Source organism: Ranitomeya variabilis, chromosome 6 (genome assembly GCF_051348905.1).
Source record: "Ranitomeya variabilis isolate aRanVar5 chromosome 6, aRanVar5.hap1, whole genome shotgun sequence".
Classification (NCBI taxonomy): domain Eukaryota; kingdom Metazoa; phylum Chordata; class Amphibia; order Anura; family Dendrobatidae; genus Ranitomeya; species Ranitomeya variabilis.
In genome coordinates this window covers 175,626,392-175,647,335 of record NC_135237.1, presented here as the reverse complement: position 1 = coordinate 175,647,335, position 20,944 = coordinate 175,626,392, and the positions used below count along the sequence as shown (strand labels likewise).

The 20,944-nt window shown below is 43.8% G+C and overlaps 1 protein-coding gene across 2 annotated transcripts in view; it reads right to left on the bottom strand.

The window, feature by feature from the left end:
- The window catches only part of DPY19L1 (dpy-19 like C-mannosyltransferase 1), a 272,489-nt gene that overhangs the window by 44,948 nt on the left and 206,597 nt on the right, over positions 1-20,944 (bottom strand). For both annotated transcript variants that reach the window (XM_077269279.1, XM_077269278.1), the window contains exons 16-17: positions 19,947-20,008; positions 14,094-14,118 (exon numbers count right to left, since the gene is read on the bottom strand). In XM_077269279.1, coding sequence (XP_077125394.1) covers positions 14,094-14,118; positions 19,947-20,008 — 87 coding nt within the window. The remainder of the gene's footprint in view (positions 1-14,093; positions 14,119-19,946; positions 20,009-20,944) is intronic.

Here is a 20,944-nt window from a genome sequence, read left to right as displayed (position 1 = left end):
TCATCAATGTTCTTACAATTCTGCACAACAACAGCTAAGATATCAAAATAACATATCTTGAGGATGCACATATAGGCTATTGGTTATACCTTGTTATGTATTATCTGATGAAGAGTTAACAAGGATAAGAATTAAATAGCTATTGTTATTTTGAGAATTGTCTCTATTCTTGGTATTGTGCACAAATTATCCCCTAGCACACCTAATTTACCAGGGTTTGTGTGAATTTGAAAACCCTAAGAAAGTCTGGGAACTACCCAAAACAGACTGATGCAGTCTCTTGATAAGCACTTTTGCACAATTGCACTTTAAGGAACTATAGGTGTTGGTGTTTCTCTGTTAAGTTTCCCCTCAGGGTCTAAAGGGAGAGCCGTCGGTGAGCGGGGGCGCCATGTCGAATTTAGGGTGCCAACCTCCGCTGTGAGGTAGGGTGAGCAGGGAGAGATCACCCCCCCCACCACCACATTAGTCTCTATCCTTTTTAGTATTGTATGAGAGTATTAAATCTATAGTGTTAAGGTTGTTACTGTCTCCTGACCCTCTATAGGGTAATTTTACCCATTTTGAATTAAAGGTTATATTTTAGGGGTATTCTTTTTGATCCTTTTTGGTTTACACTCAATTTACACTCCGACAATATTTTTTTGGTACTAATAACACTGATTAGCGGTCTGTCACTATAGAACGTACACAGAAAACTGTGGTGTGGGCAGCATTAACAACTGAGCTCTGCTCAATCTGCAGCAAAGAAAACTGTGACTATCATAACTGCTGGACCCAATATACTAAGTGTTACATCAGTGGAATCAGGGTCTTTGTTCCTACAATAGGTCAGATTACAAAGCAAAAACCCGCTGACAGATTCCCTTTCAGAAACAGCAACATTTATGTTAATGTACGGATATGAAAATGACATACAAATTATGCTCATAAGTTCCTTAAACGGCATATGAGAAAAAAAATACACAGGAAAATATGCCTGGTCATGAATGGGATAATATGATGGTTTCTTGAACTGGTTAAAGGCAGTCTCAGAAATAAAAAATAATCTAGTATTAAAAATACTAAATACATTTATTTATGAAACACTATAATTAGGGAATACTAGTTGAGTACTTCCAAAATAGCAGCCATCACCTATTTTAGGCACAATAGGGCACACGTATGCATGCTTCGGCTGAGTGGCAATAACGCCAAAGCATATAACTGATCTGCTCACCCAACGCAACAGGTTTACAAATGGGCACAATGCAAGGTTAAAGCAAGAAAATGAGAAAACTCTCCTTGGCTGCTGAGTCAGTCACTGTGCCTAGCAGTAAACCCGGGGATGGGCTTGCTCAGTAATCTATCAGGCTGAGTGAGCAGATCAGGTATGTGTGCTCATCATGGTCGGACTGGCCATCTGGCAATTCTGGCAAATGCTAGATGGGCCGCTTCTTTACTCCAGGGACACACATGCAAACCTTCCCCATTGTGACCTATTTATTATATTCCTGCTCTGAGCAGTTATTAACTCCAGTGGTGACTTGAACTTTGCTTCTTCCTATCCATATTCAATAGATGAAGGAGAAAGGAGGGAATGACGCCAATGCAGCTAGTCAGCTTAATCATGCTTAGTGACTCAGCCAGCTCAGCAAGAGCTGGCGATGTACACTCACCGGCCACTTTATTAGGTACACCATGCTAGTAACGGGTTGGACCCCCTTTTGCCTTCAGAACTGCCTCAATTCTTCGTGGCATAGATTCAACAAGGTGCTGGAAGCATTCCTCAGAGATTTTGGTCCATATTGACATGATGGCATCACACAGTTGCCGCAGATTTGTCGGCTGCACATCCCAAAGATGCTCCATACAAGGCAGGATGGATCCATGCTTTCATGTTGTTTACGCCAAATTCTGACCCTACCATCCGAATGTCGCAGCAGAAATCGAGACTCATCAGACCAAGCAACGTTTTTCCAATCTTCTACTGTCCAATTTCGATGAGCTTGTACAAATTGTAGCCTCAGTTTCCTGTTCTTAGCTGAAAGGAGTGGTACCCGGTGTGGTCTTCTGCTGCTGTAGCCCATCTGCCTCAAAGTTCGACGCACTGTGCGTTCAGAGATGCTCTTAGGCCTACCTTGGTTGTAACGGGTGGCGATTTGAGTCACTGTTGCCTTTCTATCAGCTCGAACCAGTCTGCCCATTCTCCTCTGACCTCTGGCATCAACAAGGCATTTCCGCCCACAGAACTGCCGCTCACTGGATTTTTTTTCTTTTTCGGACCATTCTCTGTAAACCCTAGAGATGGTTGTGCGTGAAAATCCCAGTAGATCAGCAGTTTCTGAAATACTCAGACCAGCCCTTCTGGCACCAACAACCATGCCACGTTCAAAGGCACTCAAATCACCTTTCTTCCCCATACTGATGCTCGGTTTGAACTGCAGGAGATTGTCTTGACCATGTCTACATGCCTAAATGCACTGAGTTGCCGCCATGTGATTGGCTGATTAGAAATTAAGTGTTAACAAGAAGTTGGACAGGTGTACCTAATAAAGTGGCCAGTGAGTGTATATACAGAACAGCAGCAGGGTGACGGTCCAGGGCCAGCAAGCTCTGAAGAATACATGCCCCTCCAACATTCAGACCTGGGATTAAAACTGTGTGTAGCAGTTGCCCTTTGGCAGCTCCTGTCTCTGAGCTGCTGCTTCCTCTCACTTCTCTTATCACTGTCCTCTCTCTGTTTATAGAAGAGGTCTGCACAGGACAGCGGATTTAACACTTTTGTTGCCTCCCTACAGCTGACTTTGAGAATGGTGTTTTTATCTAGGTAGTGAAAGGGTTAAATCGTGTGCCCTGTGTAAATGGCTTTTACAAACTGAAGATAGTGATAAGATGTGAAGAGGTCAGTGCTGTTCCTTCTGACAGTCTGTGAAGCCCCCAATACACATTAAAGGGATCCTGACTGCTACCCTAGCCTCCTAAACAGTTTCACCGTTGACTCTTTGCAAATTTTGTGCATGCGGACATTTTTTTACTTCTCTGGAAACATGCAATGAAGTACATACCCCGACTACCAGAGAGGCAGCAGCAACACTGGACTCGGCAAGCCACAAAGTCTGCAAAGAGCTGGTGGTAAAATTTATCTTTAAATTCCTGTCACCCAGGCCCACAGGTTGTGCTTACAAGATGAGAGGGAGGATTAGTGCAGGGAACTCACTACCCCCTGATTTACATAGAACAGTTTTAACCGATTATTAACCCCTATGTTCCCCCTTGGATGATGAGAACACAAATACTGACCTCCAAGGCAGGGGGCAGTTCCAGCGGTGTCAGCGCTAGCTCTTCCAGGGATTGCGTCACATGGCTATGTCACACGATCCGGCTGCCAATCACTACTGACTGCGGCTGCTCCCTCACCTCCTGTGGATGTCAGTTACGTCCAAAGGAGGCGACAGTGAAGCAAAAGCTGAATTGCCACAGGGATTGCCTGGAATGGCGCCAGCACCACAGGTGAGTATAAGTGTTATTGTTTTACTGGGAGGAATAAAATAATAGTACTTAACCCCTTAGTGACAGGCCATTTTTTAAAAACATTCTGACCAATGTAACTTTATGTGCTGATAACTCTGGAATGCTTCAACAAATCCCAGTGATTTTGCAATTGTTTTTTTTTGTGGCACATTATAATTTATGATAATCAGTAAATTTAGGTCGCCGTTTTGTGTTTATAAAAAAATCAGAAATTTGAAATAACTCTAAATATTATATATATATATATATATATATATATATATATATATATATATATATATATATATTGGAAAACCTCTAAAAGTGATACCATTTTAAAAAGAGCACCCCTCGACATATTGAAAACTTCTGACAGGTAGTTTATTAACCCTTCAGGTGATTTTCAGGAATTAATGCAAAGTGGCATAACAGAAATGAAAAAGTGTTTTGTTATCACCTAAATGTCGCTAACTTCTAAACCGGCTGCTATAACCGGGAGACTCTAAGGGTACCGTCACACATTGAAATTTCCATCGCTACGACGTTACGATTTGTGACGTTCTAGCGATATCGTTACGATATCGCTGTGTCTGACACGCTACTGCGATCAGACACCCTGCTGAGAATCGTACGTCGTAGCAGATCGTTTGGAACTTTCTTTCGTCGCTTGATCACCCGCTGACATCGCTGGATCGTTGTGTGTGACAGCGATCCAGCGATGTCTTCGCTTGTAACCAGGGTAAACATCGGGTAACTAAGCGCAGGGCCGCGCTTAGTAACCCGATGTTTACCCTGGTTACAAGCATAAACGTAAAAAAACAAACCGTACATACTCACCCGTCGGTGTCCTTCAGGTCCCTTGCCGTCTGCTTCCTGCTCTGAGTGCCGGCCGGAAAGTGAGAGCAGATCACAGCGGTGCTGCGCTCTGCTCTCACTGTACGGCTGCACTCAGAGCAGGAAGCAGACGGCAAGGGACCTGAAGGACACCGACGGGTGAGTATGTACGGTTTGTTTTTTTACGTTTACGCTGGTAACCAGGGTAAACATCGGGTTACTAAGCGCGGCCCTGCGCTTAGTTACCCGATGTTTACCCTGGTTACCCGGGGACTTCGGCATCGCTCCAGCGCCGTGATTGCAACGTGTGACCGCAGTCTACGACGCTGGAGCGATGCTTATACGACGCTGCGACGTCACGAATCGTGCCGTCGCAGCGATGAAAATTTCAATGTGTGACGGTACCCTAAGTCATCTACTAGGTCATGAATTGCCATGGCAAACATCAGGACCACACAATCATGATCTCAGGGTGTCAATTAGATTAAAGCGGAAGCCCCCACAATCTATTAACCATTTATCTGATGTAGTCACTTTTGACAGCAGCAACTAAGGGGTTAAACAGATATGGATGGTTACAACACTGATCATTGGTGATACAGCAAGTTATCAGCTATAGTGGACAGCTGCTGGATTGTCACCTGTATGGGGAGGCTATTCTCTTATATCTCAGGTCAATAAAAAGACGTATTGGCGGTCATTAAGGGGTTAAGAAGGGGTTGTCGGAGTAGTGGACAACTCCTATAATTTTACACTTAACCAATAAGCAACAAAAAGGAGCTAATGAAAAGATTGAAAAATAGTGCAATACAGTCATGGTTGTGGTTTAGGGAGTTAGAGCAGCTGACAGGTTCCCTTTATAGGTACATTTAGATGCAGCCAATGCACCTTAGGGGTGACCCAAAACTAATAATAATTTTTATCTTAAACTATTTATTGTAATAATCTAATAGGTTTAATTAAAAAGTCCTCATCATGTCCTCTGTAATCTAATTGTTTTAATTACTTTTTTTTTACCTACCATTTTTTTTTTTTTTACGTATGATGTTCCGTTTGACACTCTCAATTGCATGCTGGGATACTCAAACAATGAGGAGTCATCATCAGGAGGCAGGGACTGCGGTCAGTACTCGGTCCCCACCCTAATATGAAATGTCATCTAGGGGCAGACAAATCACTGGTGCAACCTGTGCAGCTGTACAGGGGTCCAAGAGCTAAGGGGGCCACTACCTCTCTTCCAAGACGAGTGAAATTATGCATGCAAAGATTCTGTGAATCTTTGGAGCAGACCTCTGATGCCCATGGAAGAGAATGTGGAGCGCCCCCAGACGCAGGGCCGCGGGGTACTCGGTACCGGGCCTCTTCTGTTTCGGTCCTGGGGTTGTCACGGTGGCTAGACCCGGTCCGTGACCCTGCTAAGGGGCGTCCAATGAAAGGTGTGATGATGGTGTGCGGTGCAAGGTGCGATGAATAACAATGAGGACACAGGGTTGCAGTCTCTTTACCTCTTTACTGAAGGCTTCGGGATCCGCAATCCAGAGCACTGCTAACAGGGCTGGCTGAGACCGGCCGGTCCGAAGGCACATCCAGAGTTCCCTTTGCAGGTGGAAATCAGTGCCTACCTTCTAGCGCCTGTGTGTTGTAGTACCTCCCTGCTGAGCACCACGGGATAGTCCTCACAACTGTTGTGTCTGTTTCTGATGTTCTTTCTCTCTCCGTCCCCCAGATGATATGGCTAGGATGCACCCGTATGACGGGGTAGGCCTGGAGTTATTCTGGGACCCTAGAGACGCCCCTCTCCCACAATTGCTTCCATTGTCTTCGTTATGTGTAAAAGGGTGAGACAACCAACCTGAAGTTAACTGTCCTGCCGTAGTTCGAAGTAATGCGTAGAATCTGTTACTTCCTCGGTGCCCCGGCCACCGGCTTCGGGCCTCAGTAGGATGTTGCCACGATCTTAAGGCTCTATACTGGCTCTATTCTCCTCTGTGCTGTGATCTCGCTTCTCACTTCTCCACAATACACCTCGCTTCGTGTCCTTTCTAAGAAGCCTGCCGCTATATCCTTCAAGCACGGCTCCGTAACGATCTGTCCTTTTTGCTAGGCCACTGTCAGGATCCCACCCCTGACAGGTCCTCTCCCGAACTCTCCCGGGCTGCTTTCTCCCTAACTTCCTGTCCAACCCCCAGTTTTACCAGAGCGTGAGGAGTGGCCTACTAGATAGAACCACTCCCACTGGTGGCCGGAGTGTGAAGTGTAGTGTGTGTGTGATACCTGGTCAGGTGAACTCCTTTAGTGCAATCAGACGTAACATCACCCTCCTTAGCGGCAGAGCGACATTACTGCAACAACCAGAACTCTGGGGCGCTGCACTCCCCCCCGGTTAAATCCAGTACTCCCGGACTGGGAAAATAAGAACAATACACGTTAGCAGAAAACACAAAATTTTGAAATACTATAAACAATTAAACACTATGAACAAGTAAATATAACAGTGCTTCCCTTTATGGGAGGTGAGAACACTTGAAAGTTGCGAAAGTTTTGGTCATGCACAGTTCATGACTCCCAGTTCAGTGGGTGCAAACTTGAAACAGCAGGGATCCCGGGTAAACAAAGGGATCCCTTTTGAAAGTTTTGGAGCAATTCACCGTCCATTACTCCATTGTCCATTGTTTTGAACTTATAACAAAGATATTTACACAAACACTTCCAACCAAATGACAGCTATCATTAATATTTCCAAGTTTTGTAGCGAAGGGGAGTTTGATTATTGGTGCTACGCGTGGACCTCCGCAGTGCAGGAGTTGCTACCGGCCTAACAGGGCCCGCTGCACTTGCTATCGCTGGTGTAGTGCACTGTCTCCTAGCTACACTTCTAGTAAGCTTAGGTAGCACTGGCATGTTGGAGCTCTCAGGGCTGTTGCTACTAGTGGTGGGCATGGCAGATTCACTGATAGCAGAGGGAGGACTTGCCGGTTCAACTGCCGGCATGGCATCTTCCGGTGGGGTCGGCTGTGCTTGCGGGCTCAGATGACCCGGCACCACATTTAGTTCTGGCGGTTTCGGTTGACGAAACGTTAGGACCGGTACCACAATGGCCTGATTTATTTGAGTCCAAGACTGGGGAAAATCGCCAAGGACAGTGTGTATCATCTTCTCTTCTTCCACGGGGAAGACGTCCCGGGGTCTGTCTCCCCATCTCTCAGCTTGTCAGGGCATATTTTAAGGTGGTCCCTGGATACTGCCGCTGAGGTTTCCCCTCCATCTTTGCTGATGAGGCAGACCTTCGTATTGTCGAAGTCAGATGGCAGGATGGTATACAGTTCCGCTTCCCAATGGTCATCAAGCTTGTGTAGTCTCCTCTACCGTTTGAGGACTTGCTCACCGGGTGACAAGGGAATCGCAGGAGCATGCTGGTTGTAGTCTCTTTCTTGTTTTTGTCTGGCTTCTGGCTTGAGCGAGACTCCTTTCCACACACTCCTGTACTTTGCGGTACCTTTGTTGCCTCTCTGTATCCCAATCCGCATCTGGCGAGATATCTTCGGGGGTCAGGACCCCCATGTCCAGATCAAGCGGTAACTTGCTAGACCTTCCTCGCATCAGGTACGCTGGAGTGCAGTTGGTGGAATTCACCGGGATGTGGTTGTACATATCCACCAGGTCCGGCAACTTTGTTGGCCACAAGTTCCGTTCCTCCACAGGTAAGGTCTTCAATAAGTCGATCACCAACTGGTTCATCTTCTCACACATCTCGTTGGTTTGTGGATGGTACGGTGTGGTTCTGATCTTCTTACACCCGTACAAATTACAGAACTCCTGGAACACCTCCGCTTCAAATGCTGGCCCCTGATCGGTCAGTACCTTCTCCGGGTACCCATGGGGTCTACAGAAGTACTGCTGGAAGGTTTTGGCAGCCGTCCTAGCCGTTAGATCCTTGACCGGCACGACTACCAGAAATCTGGAGTAGTGGTCCACGATGGTGAGAGCGTAGATATAACCTGACCGTCTAGGTATTAGTTTCACGTGATCTAGCGCGAGCGGCCGTTTGGTGAGGATGGGCTGCAAGGGAGCCCGTTGGCTGTCACGATCCTTCCTGTGCAGGCTACATGGGCCACACTCTCTACACCACTTCTCGATGGTTTTCTTCATGCCGATCCAGTAGAACCTCCCTCGGAGTAGCCTCTCTAGCTTCCTCCATCCGAAATGTCCTGCCCCATCGTGGTATTTCCCAGGACCATTGGCACATCTTGTCTTGGGACCACAATCTGCCATACCAATTCATGAGTGCGTGGGTCGATGCTTCTCCGGCACAGTTTACCATCGTGAATAAACAGTTTGCCCCTCTCCTTCCACAGCTGTAATGCCTCTGGTGGCGCCTGGATGGCTTTATCTTTGAATTGCGCAAAAGTCAGGTCTTGATTCTGCATGGCCAGGAAGTGCAGTTGGGCCCTTTGGTGACTGCACAGGAGCCCCTCGATGAACCGCTCTTTCAGGAGTTTATCTTCATCTTGCATGCTGTTTGGGTCACTCTGCTTGATGGCCCACAGTGCCTCCTGGAGATTAAGGGCATAGTCCCGTAAGCTATCCTGCGGCCTCTGCTTGCACCCATAGAACGTCAATTTAATTTCCGTAGCGGTGCGGGTGTCAAAGGTGGCTTTGAGCTTTGCAAAGACCTGCTGCGCAGTTCTCTTATCCGCGGCGGGCCAGGACTTCACTTCTCTCAGAGCCGCTCCAAAGAGTTGGACGGTTATCATATGAACTTTCTGAGGCTCCGTCAAGGGATAAAACTCGAGCAGGCTACAAATCCCTTCTTTAAAATCAGTTAATGTATGGGATTCTCCAGAGTATCGCGGGAGCCAGGCTGCTCCAGGTAGGTACGGCATGGAGAAGGGCATGATGGCTGCCGTAGCCGCGGCGGTATCCGGCGGGCTGATGGGGGCGGCAAGCTCTGCGGCATCCGGCGGTGATACAAGGCCCGCGGCTGCGTCTACTGCGGGGCCTGGAGGTGCCCCTGAGTCTGCGGCTGCCGCCTCCGCTCCTCCCGAATCAGACATGGCCGCTCCTCCCCTCTGCTAACCTGGTGGGCGTCGGGGTTCCTTTTCCGGAGTCGGCACCTCACCGCGTCTCCTCGCTCCGCACTCTTTTCGGCGGACTCTGCCCACGAAGCTATGGCGGATTTTGGCGGGCACTTTTGGCGGCAAGCGACAATACACAGTCTTTGCAATAAATCACGGTTCAAGCACAATTCAGACACAGTTCCAAGGCGCACACGACCTGATTCTTCAGGCTTAAGTAGATCCTGTTCGTGATGCCAAGTTGGAGCACCCCCAGACGCAGGGCCACAGGGTACTCGGTACCGGGCCTCTTCTGTTTCGGTCCTGGGGTTGTCACGGTGGCTAGACCCGGTCCACGACCCTGCTAAGGGGCGTCCAATGAAAGGTGTGATGATGGTGTGCGGTGCAAGGTGCGATGAATAACAATGAGGACACAGGGTTGCAGTCTCTTTACCTCTTTACTGAAGGCTTCGGGATCCGCAATCCAGAGCACTGCTAACAGGGCTGGCTGAGACCGGCCGGTCCGAAGGCACATCCAGAGTTCCCTTTGCAGGTGGAAATCAGTGCCTACCTTCTAGCGCCTGTGTGTTGTAGTACCTCCCTGCTGAGCACCACGGGATAGTCCTCACAACTGTTGTGTCTGTTTCTGATGTTCTTTCTCTCTCCGTCCCCCAGATGATATGGCTAGGATGCACCCATATGACGGGGTAGGCCTGGAGTTATTCTGGAACCCTAGAGACGCCCCTCTCCCACAATTGCCTCCGTTGTCTTCGTTAGGTGTAAAAGGGTGAGACAATCAACCTGAAGTTAACTGTCCTGACGTAGTTCGAAGTAATGCGTAGAATCTGTTACTTCCTCGGCGCCCCGGCTACCGGCTTCGTGTCTCAGTAGGATGTTGCCGCGATCTTAAGGCACGACTCCTACTGGCTCTATTCTCCTCTGTGCTGTGATCTCGCTTCTCACTTCTCGACAATACACCTCGCTTCGTGTCCTTTCTAAGAAGCCTGCCGCTATATCCTTCAAGCACGGCTCCGTAACGATCTGTCCTTTTTGCTAGGCCACTGTCAGGATCCCACCCCTGACAGGTCCTCTCCCGGACTCTCCTGGGCTGCTTTCTCCCTAACTTCCTGTCCAACCCCCAGTTTTACCAGAGCGTGAGGAGTGGCCTACTAGATAGAACCACTCCCACTGGTGGCCGGAGTGTGAAGTGTAGTGTGTGTGTGATACCTGGTCAGGTGAACTCCTTTAGTGCAATCAGATGTAACATGCAACGACCAGGACTCTGGGGCGCTGCACATGTGTGAACAGCTCTGCAGACTGGCCTATCTGTGGTTCCCCATAGGCAGTTGGGCGGCTGGAAATTTGTGACGCAGGGGGAAACAAGGGTGAGTGGGGTGCCACCTCTGAGGATTGTACTGTGTGTTATGTTAAGGTGGAGGAAGACTAGGAGAGCCCACTTGATGTAACACTTGCAATCCACTGAAGCACAAGCTATTTATGAGCCTTATCTGCAAGGCGTACTGCTGTGTAAGGCTAGGTTCATGTTTGCATTCAGGAGGGCTGCGGATGGCTGCCTACTTCCTCCTTTTTTCCTCCCTGAAGCTCCGCCTACTTCTTTATGCATCCTGTGTTTCCCTGCGTACCAATCTTTAACATTGGGTAAGCAGGGACATGTGTTGTATGCGGATGCATCTGCATGCGGCGATTTGACGTGTGCGGCGACCGCACGAAAAAGCTAAATTTTGTGTTTCCATTCGGTTGCCGCACACGTCAAATCGATGCATGTTGAAGATAGGAAGGCAGGGAAACGCAGGACGCATACAGAAGTAGGCAGAGCTTCAGGGAGGAAGAAAAGAGGAGGTAGGCAGCCATCCACAGCCCTCCTGAATGCAAATGTGAAACCAGCCACATGCTGTCATATGTCTTTCGATAGGACTAGAAGGGGTTTATTCAGTTGAGCTTTCATTAACACCTAACCCACGTACACGTCGAACACCAAGACTATTCACCAACACCAAGACCCCTTCCACCATGAACTCGTTTTCCCACTCATGTTGTATGTACCCTTCCCATCTTTTAATCTACTGTTTTTCAACCTTAAACCCAGAACTATCACTAAATGAACAATCAGTATTAATTCCCTTAGACAGTATGACTGAACAACACTCTTAGACCCAATTATCTGGATTAGCAAATGAGGCCTCCTGACTGCGACACAGTTTTAGCACAAACGATTTGGATTAGCAAATGGGGTCTCCTGACTGCAATACAGTTTTCAGCTCAGAAACCATAGGTAAGTGTTCACACCAGACAGTCAGTGTAGTTACCCATTCGATCTGAGATTACCTTGACGTTTTGGTGAATGGGCTCACAACCTTTGCAAATCTTGTGCTAAAAATCTCATGTGTTTTTTCATAAAGTTCATAAGCCAGTATGCTATTCACATTTCACATATTTCACATTTCCTTATTTTTTAGCACAGATGAGTTTGGCCATTGACCTATTTTGTATTTGACTTTTTTTGGCTACAAACTATATATATATATATATATATATATATATATATATATATATATATATATATATATATATATATATATATATATATATTGTTCGGTCAATTTATCTATTTTATTATGCAATACAGTTTTAGCACAATCTAGTTAGATGCTGGAAGATTGATTTCACACAGGACAGATTTCTATCTAACTAAATGACAAGTTCACTTGCTGAGGCAGGAGTGGCCTCTCTGTGCTGTTAAACTGAGAAAATGGCATCAGCAAAACAAGATGTCTGTTTTTATATGGCAAGGGCCATGTGACTTCGGCATCCAGTCATGTGTCATGACTTTGTGGATGATTTCTGCGCCCTGATTGGCTGCCGGAATATACACACATTGAAAAAAAATTGCACTCCGTCGACCTAAACACACCCTGTCTCCTCATATAACACGATCCTCCCCACTCATCATACAGTACCACTATCCTAGACAAGCTCAAAATAAAAGCATTAGTGGAAAAGCGATCATTTACACATCTTTGACTATGGGATCACAACTGACCTTTCCAAGTTGAAGATGGACTTAAAATCTACTCCCAATGTTGCTGCCATTTATAGATGACACTTTCTTCAAAGAGTAACCGTCGTTTTTATTTCATAAATCAATATTACACATGAAAAATAACCAACTTTGCCATATATCTTACTGGAGAAATGTGCTTCTTTCTCTGACAGAATTGATCAGTCAATATCAAAATTCTCAATTCTGAGGTAAAATCTGTATTCAGTGAAGACTTTTCACATTACTGAGACAAGAGATGGCAGCTGCTACTGATAAGATTCTTCCTAGATAGGAGGAGGAATCATGGAAGTGCTAAATCCAGAGGTGCCCTTGTTATAGGATAAGTGACTTTTCAAATAGAATACAAATAATCCTGCATGCTCCTAACCTATAATCTCTGCACATTGTCAGATTTGACAATAATAGCCTAAGGCCATGTTCACACTTTGCGGCCTGCTCTGCGGGTTAATCCCGCAGCGGAATTGATAAATCTGCAGGGCAAAACCGCTGCGGTTATCCCTGCAGATTTATCGCGGTTTGTTCCGCGGTTTCCGCTGCGGGTTTCCGCCTATACTATTGATGCTGCATATGCAGCATCAATAGTAATGTAAAAAATAATAAAAATCGGTTATACTCACCCTCCGATGTCCGGATCTCCTCGGTGCTGCAGGCGGCTGTGCCGACAAGGACCTTCGTGACGTCACGGTCATGTGACCGCGGCGTCATCACGGTCATGTGACCGCGACGTCACCACAGGTCCTGCAAGCACAGCAACTGAGACCGGACGGCCGCGGGCAGCGCTGAGAGGTGAGTATAACATTATTTTTTATTTTAATTCTTTTTTTTACACCAAAATATGGTTCCCAGGGCCTGGAGGAGAGTCTCCTCTCCTCCACCCCGGGTACCATCTGCACATTATCCGCTTAACTTCCCGCAACGTGGGCACAGCCCCATGCGGAAAGTAAGCAGATCAATGCATTTCTATGGGTGCAGAACCGCTGCTATTCTGCAACAAGAAGTGACATGCTCCTTCTTTTTTTCTGCAGAAAAGCCGCGCGGCTTTTCCCGCGGAAATCCGCAGCGTGGGCGCAGCGGGTTTTGTTTTCCATAGGGTAACATTGTACTGTACCCTGCATGGAAAACTGCTGTGGATCCGCAGTGTCAAATCCGCTGCGGATCCGCGGCAAAACCCGCAAAGTGTGAACGTAGCCTAAATACTCCAAAACGTTCTCCAAAAGCTGAAAATAAGAAAAAAAACAAACAAAAAAAAAACAGTTCACTTATTATTTTACAACAAATGCTGCAATTTGAAGAAGTTGTAATCCCCAAAAAGAAAAAAAAAATATCAAACAGGTTTTTTCCTAGAATATTTTCTGTCACGGAACGTAAATAAATGCAATTTAAAGGGATTGTCTCATCAATATGCAACCGCTTCTGATTTTTACAGGAGAAAAGTACAACCATGTATGAATTGTATCCTTATGTAGAGAAAAGGGGTGGCTCAAGGCTGCCAGAACGAGAGACATCAATGCAGATGGACTCTAAGGTCAGGTTCAAAGACCATATGTGATTTAAGAATACTTGAAAACAAAGAAAAAAAAAAAAAATGAGATTCCATAAACATAAAAGACATGCAAAGTGATTGCATTTACCTCTCCACTAGTGGAATGCTCCCATCTAAAAATGAAAGAAAATCCATTAGAAAACAGAATGAAATCAAAACTATTTGCATTTCTTAAGTTCAATGCCATTGAATAAATCAGACAACACTAAAAATATCCAGAGCTAATGAATAAAAACATTACTGATTCATCTAAGGATGAGTTTCCCTAAGGTATTCCATTATTTTACCACACGCTACACTAATAAGTACTGTAGCTATACAGATGTCATATCAGGGCACCATCATTTTACAAACAAAAAAAACTGAAAATAGAATTGAAAACGGTCAATACAACATTAACTCAATCGCTACGTATTTATTTAGGTGTAGCCATGACAATTATTTGTACGTTATCTATGAGCATGTGACATGCAATCATTTCAGGTGAAGTTCCTGAGAAAATGTTGTGTGTACACAAGGAAAATTTATTCATTCAATGACTTGTATCTCAATTTTCATCAGTTTTAGTTTCTGCACCATCCACTTGTAATTATTAAGTCTTTGCAAACTAGTGGGTGGAGACTAGCTGCTATGAAGTCTCCCATACACAATGTCAAAGAATTCCTACTCTCTTTTTGTCTATGTAGCAAGGAGAACAATATAGAGAAGTAATTAGCAGTGTAGCAGTGAATCCAGCACTGGTGTGAGATAAATCCCTTACAGAAAAGCAGAGTCTGTATGTTTGAACCTCACTTCCCCCACTCTCCTCTCTACATACACTTCAGGAACTGCAAAATGACACCACTGGGAGCTTGAAGTCCATCTTGCTTTGACCTAGCCATATTTAAGCTGTTTTTTTTTCAGAATTGATGGAGAGTTCAGGAGGAGGAAAGGAAGAAATGCCTCATAGGTAGAGAAAGAAGCATATTGATTTAACAAAATGTTTATAAAAAAATTCTTACACTGTATTTGCTGTTACTATTGAATCATGCAAAGTTGATTTAAAGGACTACAAACATTTAATACTTTTTTACACTTTTGCTTCACTGTATCTTCTTCTTTTGCTCTTGCAGATGAAACTTACACTAACCAAAACGTTACTGCATTGTATGTTTTGGTAGGCTCCTGTAAGCACAACCAAATGAATGGAGAAATGTCAACTAAACCTATGACAAGACCTACACAGGTATGTGATGAGACCAAAGGTGGAAGCTACAAAAGACAGGAAGGGGCGTGATCAGAAACGGAAAACATACAGCTCCCCCAAAGTACATGCCACAGGAGGCAATGACACAATCTAAGTCCAAATATAGTTATAATTAGACCTACCGTAGGGCCATCATAGAGTGTGTGTGCATGTGTGTTTGTGTGTGTATGTGCGTGCACGTTCGTGCTTTGGAAATCATGTGTGTGTCAAAGGTTGCAAGGTCGTCATAATGTGGGTGGGGAGCTGTTTGGACATCATACTATGTGTGGGGAGAATCAGATTCTATTGGGGATTATGGGAGCCACAACGTGGTGTGTTGAGACATCATACCATGTAGTGGATTTGGGTTCTATACTAGTGTGTGTGTGGTGTACTGTAGGCAAGCAGTGTGTATCAAGGACCATCTTGCCGTGTGTGGGGCTGCGGAAGCCATTATACTATGGAGTGATTACTGTCAGAGGATCATGCTTTCTATGGCGCTGTTTGTGGGTGCGATCATACTGTACTGTATAACAACTCTAAGGGTCTAAATTAGAGGGAAAACTTTAGTGTTGGAATACATGGCCCTCTCCTTGTCTTCAAAAGCTGGATGGTATGCCCTTCTGTGGCTGCACCTTCACATGAAAGATACAGTATAAACATGTAAGTGCTATCAGAGTTTAGATTGGACAGCACTTACACTAAAAAAAAACTAATTAAAGTCAATGTCCAATTTTTCGCACGGATCATTGGTCTATCAAGAAAAATATTTCAAGTTGCAGAACTGTGGCTCAATTCTCAGTAGAATTTCAAACCATCTGTGGAAAACGAACAGGACAAAGACACAACACTGATTGAACCAAGATGTACAATTCATCTGTTTTCACTGGATAAACACGTGTTTTTTTCTGAATATAACCTTAAGTGTTTCCACACTCTTGTTGGTCCAGTAAACACTACGTCTGGACGTAATCTCTGCTTTTTCTAGTTCAATCGCAATGGTTGAGGTGGAAAGGGAATTCATGAAACCCTACAGCTAAGAAAAATAACTAATTTCCACATGGCACATGAACTTGTGTTTCAGAAGCAGAAGAGAACACTGGTCAAAGGAAGAACTGAAGAATAATCTACTTCATAGAAACAAGCATCTTCAGAGGCAAGTAAATAAAAATAATGCAACTGTCACATTCAACTGACTCATCGCATGTTTGAAGCATCCTGTTGATGACAAAAAGGGCACATCCCGCTGGTTAGCTATATTTAATGCTGTGTGAAATGACTAAGTCCTCAAGGAAAAGTGGTCACCTAGCAGCAGTAGGGCTTCAAGCACTTGGAGATGAATCTGTTCAATGTTATTATCCTCGTCTCATCTGCTATTGGCATGCGGCAATTAAAGCTCAAATGTTCACAGGACATCAGATTCAAAAGGCAGAATAAGTTGTAGTCAGTCAGAAAGCTTAGAAATAGAGTAAGGTCGTGAGGAAAGTACTAGTGTCACACAAAAGGATCATAACTGTATGTAGGACCACCTGCTATATCTTGGAAAAAGCAGGTGGTGACAGACAAATATCATAAAAATGAAAAAAGTCAATATTTCTAACCAGGAGACACTTTCAATGTCTAGCAGTAGTAGTGCAAATTCTCCAAAATCAAGAGCATTTCGTTACCTAAATTCTGTATTCCTTTTTATGAAATAAAAAAACAAAAACAAACTTTCTGAAAAATAACGAGGGAATAAATAACTTTAGTCCCTTCATTTTTTTAAGTGTAAGGTTTTAACCTGCAAGAAACCTGCAATTATTTACAATACTTATGCCTTTTATGAGTTTATATTTCACCAGACAAAACACTTTATAATGCACACATCTATCAGAAGGTTTTGGGTCTAGCGGTTAAAAATTTAACGGTCAAATTTGAAGTAAAATTTGGAATTTTGCTTAAAATAATCAGTTATACCGAATCTTGTCTAACAAAATGAAATATCAATCTACTCGGCTCCATTACATGATGCTTGCAGATTGACAGGTTCAATAAAGTGTGTTTTGATTTTTCCTCAAAAACTTTGCTTAGCCTCCAGACGCTGTAGACAGATTCAAGAAAGGCAACTTTTACAAAACTTTGCATTAATTGGAGACATCTGACTCCAGTCCCTAGAGTAAGGTTTCATGCAGAGTTTTCAACTTGGAGCTTTGTTAAACAAAAGTGCAATTTTAAAGGATTTGCAACTTGTGGTGCTGAAAAGTCACAAAAAAAACATTCAAGACAAAACTAAAAAGCATTTTTGATTTTGTGCCAAATTCATGAACAGCATATGTATTTAGAAGAATTTGGTTCAAATGGTATGACTGAAATCAAGACAAATAAAAAAGTGACTTGAAATCTCAAATGATAAAATCGGGCTGTGGGTGTCTTAAAGTCACATAGTTCTGGTCATCACTTTAACCCACTAGGTAGGACAATTCAGGTAGCCTGCTTTACATGGAATTTAAGGAACAGGCACATTCACTTTCAAAACATCTAATTTTTTATGAACTTAAAACTAAATCGGTTTCTTCAACTTGGTTGAGTTTTTTTTTCATGCAGACTTTGGCATGTATACATTTTTGCATATCTTAAGAAATTTATTTTCAGAGGCGTAACGTTTAAAGGGTTATTTTCATTCAGTATTAAAGGGGATCTGTCATGCCTGATAACCCTATTAACCTGCAGATATAAGGTTAATCTGCAGGTTAATAGGGTTATGAAGGTGTCCAACCACAAAATGTGGCAACAGGGAGAAAATTATTTTTATTTCTTCCGGGAGCTGCCGGTTTTCAGTCATATAGGCAAGACCAGATCAATTACAGTCACCATTCACATCATAGAGAGCAGAGGCTGTAAGAACGTCCTGACAGTGATTGATAGCCAGCTCAGTAGTGTGTCAGTCGGTATCAGGGAGTGCTTATAGCCAGCACTATCAGTGCTGTAAAAAGTGACCGTAACTGCTCCAGGCATGTCTGCATGACTGAAAGCCGGCGGCCCGCTGACAAAATTACCTTCATTTTCTTCCAGGTGCTACACTTTCAGAAATATGGCCGGGCACCTTCGTAACCCTATTAACCTGCAGATAAACCCTATATTTACAGGTTAATAGCATTATTCGACCTGACAGGTTACCTCCTACCTTTCTTCTTGGATGGGAGCAGTATAATGCTGCAGCAAGACTAACAGGAGCAGCAGTATTGTCGCGTCTCTGGCCCAACTGGGCTCTCTTTTATTGTGTGAGCAGAGGCAGCTTTGCCACGACAGCAGAGGAAGAGCTGAAGGGGACTGAAGTTGGCTGGATCCAGCTTGCCAGTTTAGTGCAACACTCACAAGCGCTATGGGAAAGAGCTTACAAGCACGGTATTCCTCGCCTAGTGAACTGACCATCTCTGATAGACTGCAGAAGTGACCGGTAACAAAAGCAATGTGTCGTACACAAGAACATTATAAAATTCCTGTTCTCGGGAATGGATTTATAATGAAAGATAAATAACAAAGTCACTCGATTTTACCAAGACTTTATAATTTTAACCATTTATGATGATGAGAAAACCCCTTAAAGGCTCTGTTTGGGCCACAGAAGAGTCAAGAACAGGAAATTGGATGCAATTAAAAAAATAAAAAGTATTCCCGATGTAGGATGTAATAATATGTCCTAATTGGGTCCCCAAGTTTAGAATGTGCTCCAGAGTTAAACCCGCACCATACCCAGCAGATGTAGGCTTTGTTACACAGCCGGCATCTGGCTGTACCCACAGGAACTAGAGTGTGCTAAGATTGCTGTTGTTTAACTATTTAAATGCCTGTCATTCAATACCTAATAGCGGCATTTAAATGGTGCGATTAAAGGACTGCCAAAGAATTGTTATGGTAGCCAAGGACTGCTGAAAGTCTCCTGGCAGCCATCTTAGCCTCTATGTGAAGCCCAACCAAGGTTTTCTCTACAAACTGCAATCCTGTAGTATTGCAGTATAGAGAACAAGCTATCAAATCGGAACCACCCATCTTTTCACAGTTGAAGAAATAAAGAAATGAGAATATTAGGTATTGCCGTATTAGGTCAGTCTATTAAAATTTAAAATTAACCACTATGGAAAATGCAGTGAGGCTGAAAAAAAAAATGAAATCCAAAGTTACTGCACAATCAACACTGTAAAAACAAAACTCAGTAAACCATGGAAGGAATGCATTTATCTCACCACTTTACTGAACTTTTAATTATTTTTCCATTTTGAAGTATACTGGAATGTAAAATGAACGGTGTCATTCAAAAGCACTAATTGTCCCACAAAAAACAAACATTCATGTGGCTATGTTGCAGGAAAAAAAAAAGGTCAGGGGAGATAAAAAAAAAAAACAAATGCGCAAAAACAAAACATGACCAGAAAAAATTACATAAAGGCGGCTATTCGTGCAAACTGCTAAATGACTCATGTATTGTTGGGTTTTATTTGTATGTCAAAGATGTGAAAATACAGAAACCTATTAGCAAAAAGGAAAATTGACACGATACGCAAGGTGTCCTGTTGTTCATAATCATGTTGGATTCTTGGCGATTGCGGCTCTTATTGTGTTGTTTAAATACATGATAGGATCAAGCTTTCAAATACACATGCAGATGGAACAGATTGTTTTTTTCTCCATTTATTGTTTACTAGCGTGTTTGAGGGAGATTAAAAGGAAAAAAAATACCTTTCATTATCTTGTTCCTTGCTGGTTTTTAGTTTACTTGATATAAGCATATCTTTAAATGTCTGGAAAAAAAAAAGAAATGGCATTGGACAAAATCAAAATATGTAACATTTCAATCTTGCAAGGTTTTCAATTTTCTCTGCTATTAAAAGAAAAAAGCTTTTAATACAGTTAAAGTCTCAATAAGAATATACTTTATATATAGATATATAAATAGAGATAGAGATATATAAATAGAGATAGAGAGATGATAATTTCAAGTGTACTATTACGTGCTATTGCTTTTTAACCAATTCACTTCTAGTACCACAGTTTGTTGGCCAATGAGCACCCATGGCACCCCTTCAAAATCCCCAATCTCCATTTACTATTGCAAGATATTTTCTTCTAGTAATACTACACTGGCAATCTTATTGTGGATTCCCATACTTTGACCAGACTGTGTTTGTGACAATTCCTCTGATTAACTCTTTGACTACCTGTCACCAATCGACATATCCATGATCACCCAGACTCTGACTTGGCTTCCCAAGATCTTTCTTAGACCTGATTATCAGCAATCTGTTTCCAGGTTTGTGTTACCGCAGATGAAATAAATTTGAATCCTGCACAAAGAGAGTGGGAACTTACCCATACCAGCAATATTTACTAGGCCTGTGTTCCCGCTGGGCTATGCAGATGCAGGATCTTAGGAACACCACACCTTCCATAGTCAAAGAAATTTTGTCCTACCTTAAGGTATCTTCTTATTAGGGTCTTGTTGTAAGAGCAGAGACCGTGGTTCAGTGCGCTAGCATCCACTGGGATGAAAGATTCCTCCTTCAATTGAAAGGAAGCGTCCCAGGGATCCTCTGATGTGTAGTTCCAGTGGCCAGTTTTCAGATTTCCCTCTTGGGACGCTATGCATTCCATGCTGAAACGCACCCGAAAGTGAAGTCACACGCAAAGGATACTGGCTACTTCTGATGCTTCCTACATGGGCGTCAGACGCAGCCATT